Source organism: Uranotaenia lowii, chromosome 2 (assembly GCF_029784155.1).
Source record: "Uranotaenia lowii strain MFRU-FL chromosome 2, ASM2978415v1, whole genome shotgun sequence".
Classification (NCBI taxonomy): domain Eukaryota; kingdom Metazoa; phylum Arthropoda; class Insecta; order Diptera; family Culicidae; genus Uranotaenia; species Uranotaenia lowii.
The window spans coordinates 157,030,774-157,046,337 of record NC_073692.1 but is presented as its reverse complement, the minus strand read 5'-3'; the positions used below and the strand labels follow the sequence as shown (position 1 = coordinate 157,046,337).

Here is a 15,564-nt window from a genome sequence, read left to right as displayed (position 1 = left end):
AAGGTTATTGAGGGATAAAAAATATTTTTTGAAAGTCATGAGCTGGTTATTCAAAAGCAATAATTTCACCGATAATGCTCAAATGGTCAAAGGTAAAACGGTTTCGAATTGACGTATCTTCGCACAATTATTCGTATCAGTAAAAAAAAACACAGCTTTTATCTATTACTTTGTACCACTCTGCTGCAATTCGAAGAATTGATGTGACGCAGAAGATTGCCTTGAACAACAGATTTGTTACATTTCGTGTAGGTATAAATACTCAAAAAATTTCAGTTTAGATGGAATTTTAGGTTTTTGGAGACTGATTCGAAAAGCTGTTCATAATGAAGTTAACCGCGATGTTTGTGTTTGTTACGTGTATAGTGGCGGTATGGTTTAATTTGTTTTTATTTCAAAGTTCCGTTTTTAATTAATTTATTTCTTTTTCTCCGATAGGTTACAAATGGGCAAGTAACTTTTGCCACTATTATCAACGATAACATTAAAGCCATAACAGCTTTTGTCAACACCATTAAGACGAATTCTGTCGCAATCCAGCAAATGTTAGGATTACAGGTGCTTATAAGTTTGCAGAACTTCCAACGAGAACTGGGCACATTTTCTTCCCTTCTGTCGAACAACTCAGCGGAATTGCAGAAAGCATTGCAGACCTCAGCTACTCAAAACCAGGCTAGAAGTTTGCTCATCAGGTTGTCCGATATTGTAGAGGAATTTAACCAGGGCATAACGGCTGCCATCAAAATGAAATCGATTCCCTTGCTGAAAGCGACCGTCAATGCATTCGTGGTGCAAGTAAGTCCAGTGATAACAGCAATTATGAATTGGCTCAAAACGATCAACGGAACGGCTTCCTTCAACATTTATCGGAGCCTCTTGGACTTATTGGTAGATTTTAATGCTCTTAAAAAAATAGTGACTGGATAAAAAATGAAGAAGGATATTTGTGCGCTTGAGAGTGTACTGCTCATAAAATGTGGCATAGTTTTAAAATACTTGAACTTTCCTTTAAGCTAACGATGTAAAATTCTTAAAAATTATAAATACAATGTATTTCATAAAAAAATCTTTTAACCTACTTTTTTGATTGTATGTTGATATATCTGTGTTAATAACACAGATTTCGAAAGATTTGTTGAGCGCGCAACTAGGGATAGTAAAAACGGTTATACCGAAACTAGAAACCAGTATTACCGGGGTATTTTTCGAATACCGTAGCCAAAACCGGTATTGAGAAGTAGCTCAACTTATAAGCTTGCTACTTTTTAGAGGCTTCCTTCGTAAATGTTGCACCAGATTAATTTTATTTGTTTCCTTAAAGCTTTGTCCCAAAACTTTAAATTTTTAAAACTTGTTAGTTCAAATTTCGAAATCGCTTAAATCGCTGTTTATCGATCTACTCTCGACCGATATGTTTAAAATGTAGTTTTTTGAAGTTGTGCTTTATGAATGAAATATGATTCATACACTATATTTGGCTAAGATCATTTGTTTTTACGTGATTCGATGCTGAAGAAAGAAACGACCATTCTTTTGAGGAATTTTGAAAGTACTTTTCATTGATATTTATGGCAAGTTCAAAAAATATCTTTGAGCTTATGCTTTTGCTGCTCACTGAACCGGCATTTAAGTAGCCTCTTCAGGATACAGGTTTCATAAGAAAGGTCCTTAAATTCTGAGTGCAAGTTGAATTGAATTAAGTAAAAAATGTATGAGTATGATGAATAGAACTATTTAAAAACTTATTACAATTTAGAAAAAAATGTTTATTTTCTGACTGAAATACAGTCTTGTCTTTAATATTGTTTTTGGTTTTCGAAAAATTCCTTAATACTGGTATTACCGGTTTGACGAAAAATAAAAATCGAATACCGGTTTTGTGAAAAATTCGCTGTATAATCATTCCTACACTCAGAAAAATACTATTATGTATGCCATAAGATTCTCTTATGAAGTGGCGCCATAAGAAAAATTAATGAAATTCATAAGATTGTCTTATGATGCGAATGAATTCTGAAGATGAACGCCTACTTCAATGAGAGGTTGTTGCTTTTCATAAGAGATTCTTATGGAAACAGTAAACCACTTTCTAATAAGAAATATTCTCGATATTTCATGCTAAAAACATTCACTTTATTGTTTGCCAAATTTGTTTAAAATTATATCCTTCATGGTCACCATCAGCAGCGCATCAACAGACGGCTCCATCAAAGTTTTTTTTTGCCGCATCTTAATCTTCGACCTTTCGTTTTTTGCCGATCAGCTTGCTGAAAAGTAAACAAATAATGTATTTTAGTTTACTAATATATTCAACGTTCACACCAAAAACATCAAATCGAACTTACCTTTCCGGAGATAACAATAACATTTAACATTGAAGGAAAACTATAATAACTATGAACTGGCGATTGCTTCGTACTGTTAGATGATGAAAAAAAAACTGATGCTATGAATGAATGTGTTCATCATTTTTTCACAATGCCGTTTCTTCTATTTTTTATAAGAACATCGTATGAAAATTGAAAGAATTTCATAAGACTCTTATGAAAAATTAGTTTGGACGCAAAAAAGTGGTTCATAAGATGTATCTTATGAAATTTATAATAAGATTTCCTCTGAGTGTACGTGCAACCGACCGATGGAATTCAGCGACAGATCAAGAGGTTATTATTATCATGAGATAAACAACCGTTGTATAAAGGGCTTTCTCTAAAAAGATTTTAAAAATTTCAATACCACCAGATATTACTTAGAAAATGCATTGGAAATCCGTAGATTTCGAGCATCACTCCGTAGGTTCGCAGGAATATTGAAAATTTGGTGATCTACGGGCCACTCGAAGCAACCATAAATCATAAATGAATGAATTTCGAAAATATTGGAGAGCTATTCTGATTTCTCAGTCCACAAGGTCACACGATGAAGTTAATCCAATAATGTAGAACAATCGACTCTTGAGGACAAAATGTCAGCAACAACAGCAACAACCACAGTGACTTTTAAGCGGAATTTATTGAGTTCGTCTTTGGTTAGATAACCGTACAGATTTTGACTTAAAACTAAGGAAAACTGCTTAACTTAAATCTACGCTTACACATATCAAAATTAAAAAGATGATACAATGAATTAAAAAGTTCACAACATTTATCGATGGGATAGCTTCGGCCATATGCAGTACGGTGGAAAGGTATCCAAAGGAATTGACGTTGTCGAAGTGTCCTGGAGGATATGTAAATGTTGACACGTTCTAGCATGTAAGGGAAGTCGATACGATTTGTTAAGACATCAAAAATAAAAACTTGTTGTAGTTCAGTCCGACGTTTTTCTAGTGAAGCCATATTTATCAGGGCACACCTTTGCTCGTAAGGCGGGAGTCGAAGTGGTTCGTTCCAAGGAAGGCGCCGTAGGGCGTACCTTACGAAGCTTCGTTGGACACGTTCAAGGCGGTAGCAGAGTGTGCTCTGTGAGGGAGCCCACACCTGGGCGGCGTATTCCATCATGCTTCGAACAGAGGAGAAGTAAACTGCTTTGAGCGCATAAACGTCGTCGAAATCCTTGGTGATACGACGCAAAAATCCCAGAGCAGCAAATCCCTTCTTGGACGTAAGCGCGATATGCTCAGCGAATGTTAATCTACTATCGATTTTCACACCAAGGTCGAGAATAGATTTCACATCTCCAAAACAGATCCAGAGAGTTGATAGTCGAAATTCACTACGTTGCGTGCACGAGTAAAGTTGACTATCTAACACTTTTTAACGTTTGCCGTCATTCCATTGAAGAGGCCCCAGTTTTCTAATCGTCCGATATCAGTTTGTAGCGTAAGACAGTCAACAGCACTGATAATTTTTCTGAACAGCTCCAGGTCGTCGGCATAGAGCAGTGTATCGGACTGAAGCGTTTGACACAAATCATTCACAAAAATTACGAACAGAAGAGGTCCAAGGTGACTTCCTTGCGGAACACCAGATGGCGTAGCGAATGTTCTTGATCGAGCGTGTTTATTTTTTGTGAACGCATGACGATGAGTGAGGTACGATGCGATCCATTCGAGGGACCAAGCTGGGAAACCTAGTCGATCCATCTTTGCCATGAGATTTCTGTGCGGGACACGGTCGAAAGCTTTCGCAAAGTCGATATACAGTACCGTTCATAATTGTATAGAAATTGGAAGCAAGCGCACTGTCACTTCGACTTTGAACTTCCATCACTTTTTACTCTGATGATATTTTTTGATCAAATTTTCTGCGTTAGATAGATCAACTATCACACTATTATATCACAAAATTTGAGCTTTCTGGAGTTTGTGAGGCCTGAGAAACAGTAATTTTACGAAAATCGGACTTTTTGGACTTTTCTCATTCAAACTGCAATATCTCTGGAACCACGCTACATTTTTTATTGAAATTTTGCACAATGACTGTTGAAATATGAAGCTAGCATGTCTGAAGTTTTCGAAAAGTTCTATCGATGAGATCAAAAGTTACGCGAGGTGCAATATTTCAGGCATGAACCTTGAAATGCGATTTCTATAGAATTTTGGACGATTTATGAGAACAATATCATTTCCTCCACCAATCAGACAAAAAATGTCTGGCAAAAGCAATGAAGAAAAGAAAAAATGGAATAAATGGTCCATTTGTGTTTTGAAATCAGAATCACGCGATATTGTTGTGATTTTTCGGTTGAAATAGATTAACTGGTTGTTAAACAGAGAATATGATTTTCCTATGAAAACATTCGTCCAAAATTCTATAGAAATCGCAATTCAAGGTTCATGCCTGGAATATTGCACCTCGCGTAACTTTTGATCTCATCGATAGAACTTTTCGAAAATTTCAGACATGCTAGTTTTATATTTCAACAATCACTGTGCAAAATTTCAATAAAAAATGTTGCGTAGTTTCAGAGATATTGCAGTTTGAGTGAGAAAAGTCCAAAAAGTCCGATTTTCGTAAAATAACTGTTTCTCAGGCCTCACAAACTCGAGAGAGCTCAAATTTTGTGTGATAATAGTGTGATAGTTGATCTATCTAACGCAAACAATTTGATCAAAAACTATCATCAGAGTAAAAAGTTATGGAAGTTCAAAGTCGAAGTGACAGTGCGCTTGCTTCCATTTTCTATACAATTATGAACGGTACTGTATGTAGATTGAATCCACTTGGCATCCTTTCTTTAAGCTATTACTAAGTAAACTAACGTAGCGCATCAAATTGCTAACAGTCGACTGTTTCTTAACGAATCCCTGTTGGGATTACGAAATTAACGGTTTTACAGCAACATACAATCGTTCGTGCATCATGACTTCAAAGATTTTCGAAGTTGAGTTTAAAATTGAGATGGGGCGATAATTTTCTACACAGTGAGAATTGCCCGATTTATGTATCGGAGTTATGGCAGCAATTTTCCAAGAACTAGGAAAAGTTCTTTCAGCTAGATAGCGGTTTAGGTTGCAACAAATCGGGGCAGCTAAAGATGCAGCGAAATGTTTTAAAATCACGGGAGGTATGCTATCAGGACCAGAACTTTTCGTTGCATCTACTGTTGACAACTTCTCATACACATCTTGTTCACAGAAGCGTGGAATGGGCATGCAAGTTTATATCATGAGAATCCAAAGTTGCGAGGTAGTTTCTATCAGTGCCAATAATTACTGAACAGTAGAAGCTTTGGAAAAAGTCAGCAAACATGTTTGCTGAATCAGTCAGGTTAGATGCAGTGACACCGTTAAAACTCACATCGACCGGAACAGTGGCGTTACGTTTCCTGTTGTTGAAATGTGTTCAAAACGATGACGGATCATTTTTTCAGGTTTTCTCGGAGACGCAAGACATACTGTCGGTGGAGCAGTTCATTTAAATCTTTAAACTCGCGTTCCAGGAGCCGCAGATGACCACGATCAACTTCAGAGCGATTTTGATTGTAACATTTACGAACCTTTCTAAGCTGATTCCGGAGGCGTCTAAGTTCAAAATTCCATCATGGATGTCTCGTTTGTTCGAATCTCTGGGGACGTTTCAAGGGTATGTTGTTTTTCAAAACAGAGTAGAGTTTCACGTAGAAAATCTCGACGGCGGAATCCACATTGTCAGCAGCTCCTACAGAATCCCATTCAGTTGATCCGAATGAAGCGACAACCAGATCTAAGTCGCACCGTTTAAAATCAAAGTCGAGCTCTCCAACGGGCCTCAAGACATAAAATGTACGGCTTGTGATGTCGGTCGACAGGACTTTCCAACTAAGCTGAGTAGTCGGAGTTTAGGTGGCCTATTTATTTATTTATTTATTTTATTTACATGGTATTCCGTCTCGCGACATAACCTGATGAACAATATTCCTCCAATTCACTCGGCGAAGGGCGTAGTTCATAAAACGTCGCTGGATGGTCTCGTTACGCCACTTTGATAATATTGGCATAGGACAGCTAAAGCAAACGAGAAGATCGAAGTTTTTGTCAACGACACCTTCCAAGTGTCGGAAGCAAACAAAAGGAACGGTTGCCGATTGCCGAAGTGTTTGCTGAATTGATATGCATTTTCCATCGTCACTGGCTAGCAAGGTTGCCAATCACCAGCGCCAAAACTTCAGATCTCAACTGCATTGACGATAATTGGTGTGAATCTTAAAGTACAGCATTTGCTTAAAAATTACACCCAAATCTTTTTCGTCCGTACTCGGCTTAGCGCTTCATCACTGAGAAAACACTCGGCAGATGAGTTGAAAACAATTTCATTGCTCATTTACTGCAATTCAATGGCAGAAGGCTGTTAATATGGCTTTGTAGGAAAATAAGATCATCGAATCAGTTGATCGAGTAAAACAGTTTCAGGTCCATCTAGAAGCAACAGCACGTCATTGAAGTATATCAAGAAAATATTGGTCCTAAATAGAGATGTACCGAATAGTGGTATTCGGCGAACGGCCGAATACCGAATATTAACCTTTTCAACTATTCGGCCAAACGAATATTCGGCCGAATATTCGGTCGAATATACTGTTGGGTTTTCAATGAAAATACAAAAGCGATAATTTCATTTTCCTTCTATTTCTTCCATCTTAATACTTTTCATTTTTTTTGAGTCGATTAATTTCAATCAGATGATGTATTACAAAATCTTTTTCAAGTAGGGGTCACTCTGATTTTAAAAAAATCACCAATAACTGAAATGGCATCAGATGATCAAAGAAATGGGTTCCTCTGATATCTGGCAAAAACACGTCGAAACTGATGACAAGCAATACGAAATTGCTTATTTGATATCGAATTAGATGAAAGTCGAATAGTTGTTAAAAAGTATGATGTTTTTTAGCAGTCTGTGCTTTAACCTTGGGCAAATCAGGACAATTTTAGGAAAAATAAAAATTAAAAAACGGCAAATGTGAACAAAATCAAGGCAAAAAACATACAATTGGAAAATGAAAGAAAATAACTTGAAATTGAATATTTTCGTTGAATAGCAGGAGCAGTATTAAAATCGTATCGTATGGATTAAACTAAAATTAATGATCATTTTTGAATTGATTAAAAATCGTGATTCTTGAAATTTTCAAAGAAAAATCAGAATTCTTTATTTGATTTAGCAAATTATTTGAATAAATCCGGGCCAAATTCCGGGATGTTTTGAACAATATCTGAGCATCCTGGTCAGATTCGACTTATCTTGAATTCTTTATTAGATTTACGGGCAAGCCTGGGTATTTCAGAAAAATCTGAAATAAACTATAATCAAAGTATAAAGCATTATTTATCAGCATTCTCCTGTACGATCTACTGTGAAAGATACATGGATACACCTAAGGTGCTTAACTGAAACCATAAGTTTCTGATGATTGTGTAGCTTTTTCAACATTACTTTTGACTATTCTATAAATTATCCAAATTCATTTGAAAAATTTGACAATTATGTTATTGTATAGATTTAAAAAAATAAATATTCGGCCTATTCGGCCTATTCGGCCGAATACCTAGCTCAACTATTCGGTGGGCCGAATATTCGGCTTAACGGTTTTTTGGCGGTATTCGGCGCCGAATATTCGGCCAACCGAATATTCGGTACATCTCTAGTCCTAAATGGCTCCCTCGAGGCACACCTGATGTTGCAAGAAATTGATTGGAAAGTGACTCGGCTATTGGGACCGTGAGCATCCTTCTTACCAGGTAACTTTGAAACCAATCCAGCAGAAGGCCACATGTTACTCCAAACTAGTATGGTTGTGTATTGTTGCCACTGGGGAAGAAGCAGACCAGCTAGCTAGAGAAGGATTTCAGGAACTGTCAATTGAACCTGAACCTTTTTGCGGAGTATCGAGGAGTGCCCCTTGACTATGGAGCTCAAGGACTCGGAAAGCACTACTATTGTTTCCAACTGGAACGGAGCAGCTCAGGCGAAAAGATTCACTGAACCAAGCGTACGACTCTCCAAAAAACATGTTGAACTTAAATAAGCACGAGTTAAGTACTTACAAACTGCAGAGCATCTTCGAGGCTTCATAAGCATCCATGGAGAGGCACAATCTTCAGTGTTCGATATGTCGTCTGGAGTCCCACAAGGAAATCACTTAGGACCGCTAATCTTCGTACATTTTGTATAAATGACTTGGCAACCCTTCTCAACTCTTGATGACTGCTTCTGTGGAGCTTCTGTATGCTGATGACCTGAAATCCGTTCATGATGTGATTTAGCAAAGTGTTCAAGGAAGGAGCATTACTAGCGGTTCTACTTAATTGGCCTTGGCTGCAACGTTACTAACGTTAGTATTAATCGATTGCGAGATTAATCGATAACGTCCAGCCTATGAGAAATAGCAGCAAAATCGGAATTCTCAAAGTCAATACAGACAAGTGCGGGATTTTTGATTTTCAACTGGGCTTTCGAATATATTGACGAATCAAAACTGCAAATAACTAAAACAAAAAGTCTTGTGCATTATCAATTTATGACTACCCTACCCTGCTAGACCAAGAACTGCGTTGCCCAAGGTGTTCACATCAACAATCAGGGCCGTAACACCGCGAAGCACATTGTAGGCTGCGGTTCCGGGAGTAGTTTGCAGCAATGCCAGAATTTTGTTAACCGTCGGGGTAGCCTTTTTATAAAAATTTGCCAAACCGTTAATCAATTCCTGACTGGACAGACCTTTGTCAGCTGCCTTGAGGTCAGCGTTCAGTTTGTTGAGTGTACTGGTCAAACCGTTGAGGGAGATCGCTACTTGGTTTGACGTTACGGTTCTACTTAAGGCCGTCCGCAAGTCCACTGCATTCTTCGACAAAGTGGTGCCAAAATTTTTCAGCTCTGTATTCAAATTCTTCAAAGCGGTCACTGTCTTTGAGCCGGCTAGCTTCTTGATTGTGGTAAGGTTAGCCTTAACCGTCGTGGTTAAATCTCCAAGGGCACGGCCAAGATTTGTTATGGAAACTGCCAGGGAAGATTGTGCGGGTGTTTGCCCAGATTGGCCAGTTGTAGCCTGTGATGAAAGGAGTGGTATAGTTATTGAATCAAAAAATAATGTGAATTAGAATTGAGACTCAAATTTGAATTTTGAAAGTTGGATATTAGTCTTAAGATTCGATCGAAGCCAAAAAAAAACTTGCAAGAAATAACCTTTATAATATAAGGAAACACTGCAACCACTAACTAAAGTTATATTCTATGTTGTAAACACCTTTGTACATACCACAACCAAGAAGCCGCACAGCACGAGGAAATAACCGAATTTCATTTCTGTCGATTTTACTCTACAAACTAGTGCGAAATGTATCTAAACGGCTTAAATAAGGAGCTATTTATACCACTTTTAAGAGCCTATTTTTTCATTCTTGATCAACGTTTAAAAATCCCTAAGAAGCATGTGTTAACCATTTTCATCTTCACCCAGGTGAATTGTATATTTAATCAGATGTTCCAAAGGCAAATCAACTTTCTTATTAATGCACTGAAATATACATCGTTCTTTCTGGGGATCCCCACTCAGTTTATTCGGTGCACTTGGGGATTCCACAATTTTTCGGGAATGAAACTCCTGCTCACTGCTCTATCCTCACCAGTTTATTTTTTGAAAACTTTTACTTAGTTTTCGTTAAATTTATTCTTGAAATCCATTATGTAGTCTTTTTGGTTTTTGGCGAGATAACCTTTCTAAATAATACCGGCGCCTTATCACAGATGCCTTATATAGCACAAAAACGCCTTAAAAAGTAGCCTAAAAATGTTTCCTATATTGACCCAATTATCTCGTACTATCCTTTGTCTCATCTCTACATTCCTTTTCACCTCTTACCTCAAGAAATTTTGTTTAAATTATGGTTTATTGATAGGTATTTGAAATATCAATTACATTTGAATAAAATTGGATTGTTATCAAAGAAATTCATCGAAAACATGTTTCAAAATAAACTCACCAGTCCTTTCGTCCTACTGGCGTGTACAGACGAGAACGGGAAAATTATCCTCCAAAATTTCAGAACAAAAATTGGGCAGATGGGCAGCAAATAGGACTATAACTGCATTTTCCTACAATCAGTATCCATTTTACCTATCCCGACATGATTTTGCATGTGATACAAAAAATTAAAACATATATTGAAGTATGTTGGGAATTGTTGGGAAAAATTTTAATCAATTTCCAAAAAAAATTAAAATGAAAGTAATTCCTAAAATATTTGGTAAAAAGTACTTTTTGACATTTAAAAAATTAGGTTCCGAGCATGGATAACATTACAGTTTTCTTTCTGTGGTATTGTTATTTTCCAATGATTTTTCTTTTGAACCTAAACAAAACTGATTTACAAATGAAAAAATACGAACCAGTAAAACCTACTCACACCTTTACAGATCCTGACTTTAGAAATTTAATGGTGTTCTCGGATTGTGCAGATCATGTCAACTATCCGCTCTTTCGAAGCTGCGCTGCTGCCATCTGGGGTAGTACGATGTAGCGTGAGCAACATTCTGGGTGAACGATAAATTATAGACAACTTTACATTGCTTCGAGTTAAGTTTTCATAAATCCAAATTATTTTGAAAAAAAAACACTCCTTTGAAAAATTGGAGTTTGTTTTAAAGTAAATTTAAATAAATTAGTCTGGTAGGAGAGTCAATTCTATCTGATAATTCCATTTTAAAAAAGTCCTGGACAACTTAGGTCGATGACATAGTGAATGCGATGCGATGCGAATTGGCGGAAAATTTACGGACGCAGCCTATGCGAACTCGAGCGGCGAAACAAATTTACATCTCCTTCGCCGCGTTGAGTATGTCAGGTTTAAGCGATTCACATACATTTTCATCAAATGTGATTCATCGCATTGAATCGCATTCACCGCATCGCATCGCATCGTATTCACTATGTCATCGGCCTTGGGGGGGAGGAGGGGGTATGAAAATATCCGCGGAGAGGGGGGTAGGGGTTTGGGTAGTGTCCACGTGGACATACTTACTTTCAAAACATTTTCTTAAGGTGAATAAATATTAAGATGTTTTAATCAAAATCTTAAAATTGCAAAGCTTCCCAGTTTAAGTTTAAGCAACTAGTAGCCACTTGAAAGCAAGCTAAAAATATGATAATTTTGAAATTAATAATAATTATTACAAATTAGATTAAAAAAACAATTTCAAATCTGTCCACGTGGACATACGGGGAGGGAGGCAGGGGTTTGCCAAATGTCCACGAAGGGGGAGGAGGGGGTCAAAAATCTCATTTTTCTGTCCATGTGATATCTGAACGGCCCCTATGTGAATCAATCTTTTCGTCCATTTTCTTAACTTTTAATTTTTGCCAATAATCAATGTTTTTTATCATATCTTCATATTAAACTTTATGCGATTCTCGTTGGTCTATATAAAAGAACGATTTTCTCGTTGTTACTTTAAACTAGAACTATTGGATTTGGTTTAGTTGTTTCATTTAATAAATACGTTATATAAAAATTTAAATAGTTTCAGCCTAAGACAGTATAAAATGTTAAGTTTTAATTTAAATATAAATATAATTTTCATTAAAATTTTCCATAAAAAAAATGTGATCATGAGGTCCGATAAAAATACAAAAAATTTTATAACCCTTGAACGTTGGCAATTGAAAAGCATTTAAGTAAACTTGAATTGTGTAGTAATCCAAGGATATAATTTTTTTTCATGCCAACCACCATCAAATATAAAAATCCGCTTTCCAGCTTTAAAATTATCACGCCTGATTGTATGCAGCTGCAGAAGGAAACCTAATAGAAAATAGCAAAAATTTATGTTTTTTCGAATAAAAAATTCTACCTTACCAATTGTTGGGTCTTTCCCAAATTTTAAAGGAACGTTAATTGACTACTCTTTTAACAAACTGCAATTGAAAATGTGCATTTGGCTCGAGTTTTCATTCAAAAATATGTGAAATACTCAGAATAGTTTTTGGAGTAGTAAAAAATTGACCTTTTTTGATGTCGTTTTGCGATGCTTCACGGTACATACACATTTTCTCCTATAGCTCACAATAATCTCTGAACCTTCTACTACAAATCTGTATCCGTCATTTTCTGAAAATCCTAACCAAATCAAAGAAAATAATGATTTATTAGAAGCTAGTATTTCCACCCGTTTGTTTACATTTTCTTGCACACACACGAGCTGTCAAAAATTAGCTTCGAAATCGCGAATTAAGTCTACAGGGTGAAAAAAAAGTCCGGTCACACAGTAAAACCTCAATATCTCAAAGAATAAGAAGAAAATCTTAATCTGGCTTTCATAGCTTTATTCAGTAACTCATAAAGATACTTCACAGGCGATATTTCGGAATTACACCTTTGCTTGCTTGTTTGTTACGGGACTTTAACCTTTTAGGTTATTCGTCCCTGGGAATTACACCACCTTTATCTGATCGAACCAGCTTCAGACGTCTCGGAGAGACGTCGCAAGCGGCGCGCACCTGCTCCACCGGCATCTCGTTCCAGATTTTCGTGATAACTCGCTTGAATTGCTCCAAATTTGCTATTTTATAGTCGTTCAGCTTAGACATCATATACTCCCACACGAAATAATCCATTGGATTCAGATCCGGAAACGACGGAGGCCATTCATTCTTCGAAATGAAATCGGTCAAGTTTTCCTCACACCACGTCTGAACAACCTTTGCAGTGTGGGATGCTGCGCCATCTTTCAGGAAGCAAGACTGGCGTCTTATTTTGGAACCAGGAAACGTTCAGCTCATCCGCAGGAGCTTGCTGGAGGCTCACACTCCAAACTCGATCATTTTGAGGATTGACTGTTTGCTCCAAAACGAACAGCTTCTCGTCCGAAAAAAAAGCTCGTCATCTGCGCGCCAAACCGAGCAGCGATAACAGCTGCCCTTAACTCTGCCATAGCTCACAACTCAATGTAAACAAACTGCACAGGAATGAAACTCTGCCACTTTAGGCAGCGGAGTTAGCCCTTTCATTTGACATATAGAAGGCACCCTGTAGTTAATTTTTACAAATCATTTTATTTTATACAAAACAACAAGCAAATACAAACTTTAATCTGCTAGGGACCTTGCTACGAGCAGACATGTTATAGGATTCAAACGCTGGAGTTTGTTTGAAAAAGGATTTTTCATAAGCTGTGTTGTCCATCAGAAATCATTTGTCTCATTGCCTCGGTACGGAATATACAGCTAACGACCTCTGGAATTGGCAAAAACATGTTGTTTGAGGTAAGGTTTGAATGACTCATAACTAGGGAAAAGTTTCGGGTTATCGGAGTAATTTTGTTTGACATTTCAGAGATCTACACTTAGTTTTTCGCTTATTAAAAATTAAAAATTCTAGTATGAGCCTTGACTTTCCTGATGACCTTAAACCATAATTGCCGATCATGTGCTTCACTCCAATGCTTGATTTGAACTTTGTGGACATTTTTGACAGTGTTTGCATACTTTTCCACTAGTTTTACTCAGTAATTATTTGAATAATCAACGGTTTTGTCAGCTATCAATTTGAAACTGATGAATTTTGAAGAAAACTGTGCAAAATATTTTTTTTTCTTTTTCTCTTGCATTGTAAATATCTCAGAAACGCAAAAATTTAAAATTTTGAAAAAAAAAACAGTTCTGATATTACTTTTAACAGGCATCAAAATGCTGTCAAAATTTTGAATGTCCGATTAGTAGTGAACGAGCTATTAGCAAAAGAAAGTGTCCCATTTCTAAAAGAACTAAGCTTAATGTTCGATGTTTTCTCTCGGGCTCGAATTCGCGGACATCGGCTCAGAATGCAACTGACTTGGCAACTGAGCTATATCACAAGCCCCGATGAAAAATACGATTTTCGAATCTTGCACCAAATTGAATATCTCCCTTCCTATTTTTCTTCTTCTTTTTGTTAATTAAGAGCAAAATCATGCTAGCTTGCTCAGTAAACTAGGTTTATTAAAACAAAACAAAAATCTGATTTCTGGGATCCAAAAGTTATTTATCATTGATACACATACACACATCATATTTTTTTAATATTTGAGTTTTTTAATTAAAAGTGTAGCTCTTTGCGATGCTGAAGAAAAAATTATCTAATTTATTGAGTGTGAATTCCACATTTAATTTCAAGGTTCAAGTTGCGATTTTCATACAGAATGCCATAAAAGGAACCAAAAAATCAACCTACAAACCTATTACTTTTATTTCCAATGTTGAAAATTCAATATAAATGCTCACTGATAGTTTTAGAAATAAATATTCTGTGGAATGACTTCAAATTTTTTATCAAAATGCAATTAAAGAATTACTGATTCAATTTATTAAAAAAATCTCTTTTACATTGTTTAAAGTACTATTAGGGTAACGGACCTATTTTGGACCGCTTTGGGAAGTGGCTATGCTATTTTCTGAATTAATTAAGTACACGTTACAATTTTTGACTACTTTATCCGTTCATTACGAAGATCAGGGCTTTTTCTATCGAAACATATCGCCGTTTGTTGTAAAATAACAAGATTTAAGCCTAAAAACTCGATTCTTCGATCATTAGACTGGTCGGTATTTTGGACCACCAGGTTTCTATTTTGGACCACCCTTTGGACCTATTTTGGACCACCCCTATACCTAATACGTTTTTTTTTCTAAATTTTCTATAATCACGACAGCGATGGATACGCAGTTATACGAATGATTCAGTTAATTTTCCCTTTGTTATCCGTGTGGTCAAGTTTGGTTTGTTCACGTTAATTCTTTCCTGAACTAACTTTCTTCAACTTTTCCATAGCCACTATTTAGGTACACTTGTTTGTTGAATATTTCATACTACAATCTTTTTTTTCTAAAACTTATTATATTGTAAAACAATAATTTACGAAAAGATTAGCGTAAAAACCGAAATACTCCTCTGTTAAATATTGTGTTTCATGTTCATGTTTTGAAAATCATGACAGCATCTGGACGAAATTTGTTCTATAATGTTAAATACTGGTCAGTTGGTTGATCTTAGGATATTAAGGATCAATTTTCAGAACGCAATCTCCTTCAGGTGACCCAATTATAAGTAAATAAAGTCTGACATCATCAACTTCGTGACATCAATTGATGCAATTTGTCTTCCAAAACCTT

General features: G+C 36.4%; 3 protein-coding genes across 4 annotated transcripts in view; 1 reads left to right on the top strand and 2 right to left on the bottom strand.

The window, feature by feature from the left end:
• Window positions 1–15,564, bottom strand: part of LOC129748583 (uncharacterized) — a 443,445-nt gene that overhangs the window by 220,466 nt on the left and 207,415 nt on the right. The gene's annotated exons all lie outside the window — the stretch shown is intronic.
• On the top strand, window positions 289–975 carry LOC129748590 (uncharacterized). The gene is made up of 2 exons (XM_055743249.1): window positions 289–371; window positions 439–975. Exons 1-2 carry the CDS (start codon window positions 327–329, stop codon window positions 925–927), a joined length of 534 nt encoding a protein of 177 aa, XP_055599224.1. The 5' UTR covers window positions 289–326; the 3' UTR covers window positions 928–975.
• LOC129748585 (uncharacterized) lies at window positions 8,933–9,742 on the bottom strand. Its single transcript, XM_055743243.1, has 2 exons — window positions 9,679–9,742; window positions 8,933–9,468 (listed from the first exon to the last, which is right to left on the bottom strand). Exons 1-2 carry the CDS (start codon window positions 9,721–9,723, stop codon window positions 8,950–8,952), a joined length of 564 nt encoding a protein of 187 aa, XP_055599218.1. The 5' UTR covers window positions 9,724–9,742; the 3' UTR covers window positions 8,933–8,949.

What these genes read in the sequence shown, in the direction of transcription:
- LOC129748590 (XM_055743249.1), top strand. Translation starts at nt 327, where the DNA reads ATGAAGTTAACCGCGATGTTTGTGTTTGTTACGTGTATAGTGGCG. An exon ending in TTGTTACGTGTATAGTGGCG is followed by an intron (nt 372 to 438) that starts GTATGGTTTAAT and finishes TTTCTCCGATAG; the next exon opens with GTTACAAATGGGCAAGTAAC.
- LOC129748585 (XM_055743243.1), bottom strand. Translation starts at nt 9,723, where the DNA reads ATGAAATTCGGTTATTTCCTCGTGCTGTGCGGCTTCTTGGTTGTG. An exon ending in TGTGCGGCTTCTTGGTTGTG is followed by an intron (nt 9,469 to 9,678) that starts GTATGTACAAAG and finishes CTTTCATCACAG; the next exon opens with GCTACAACTGGCCAATCTGG.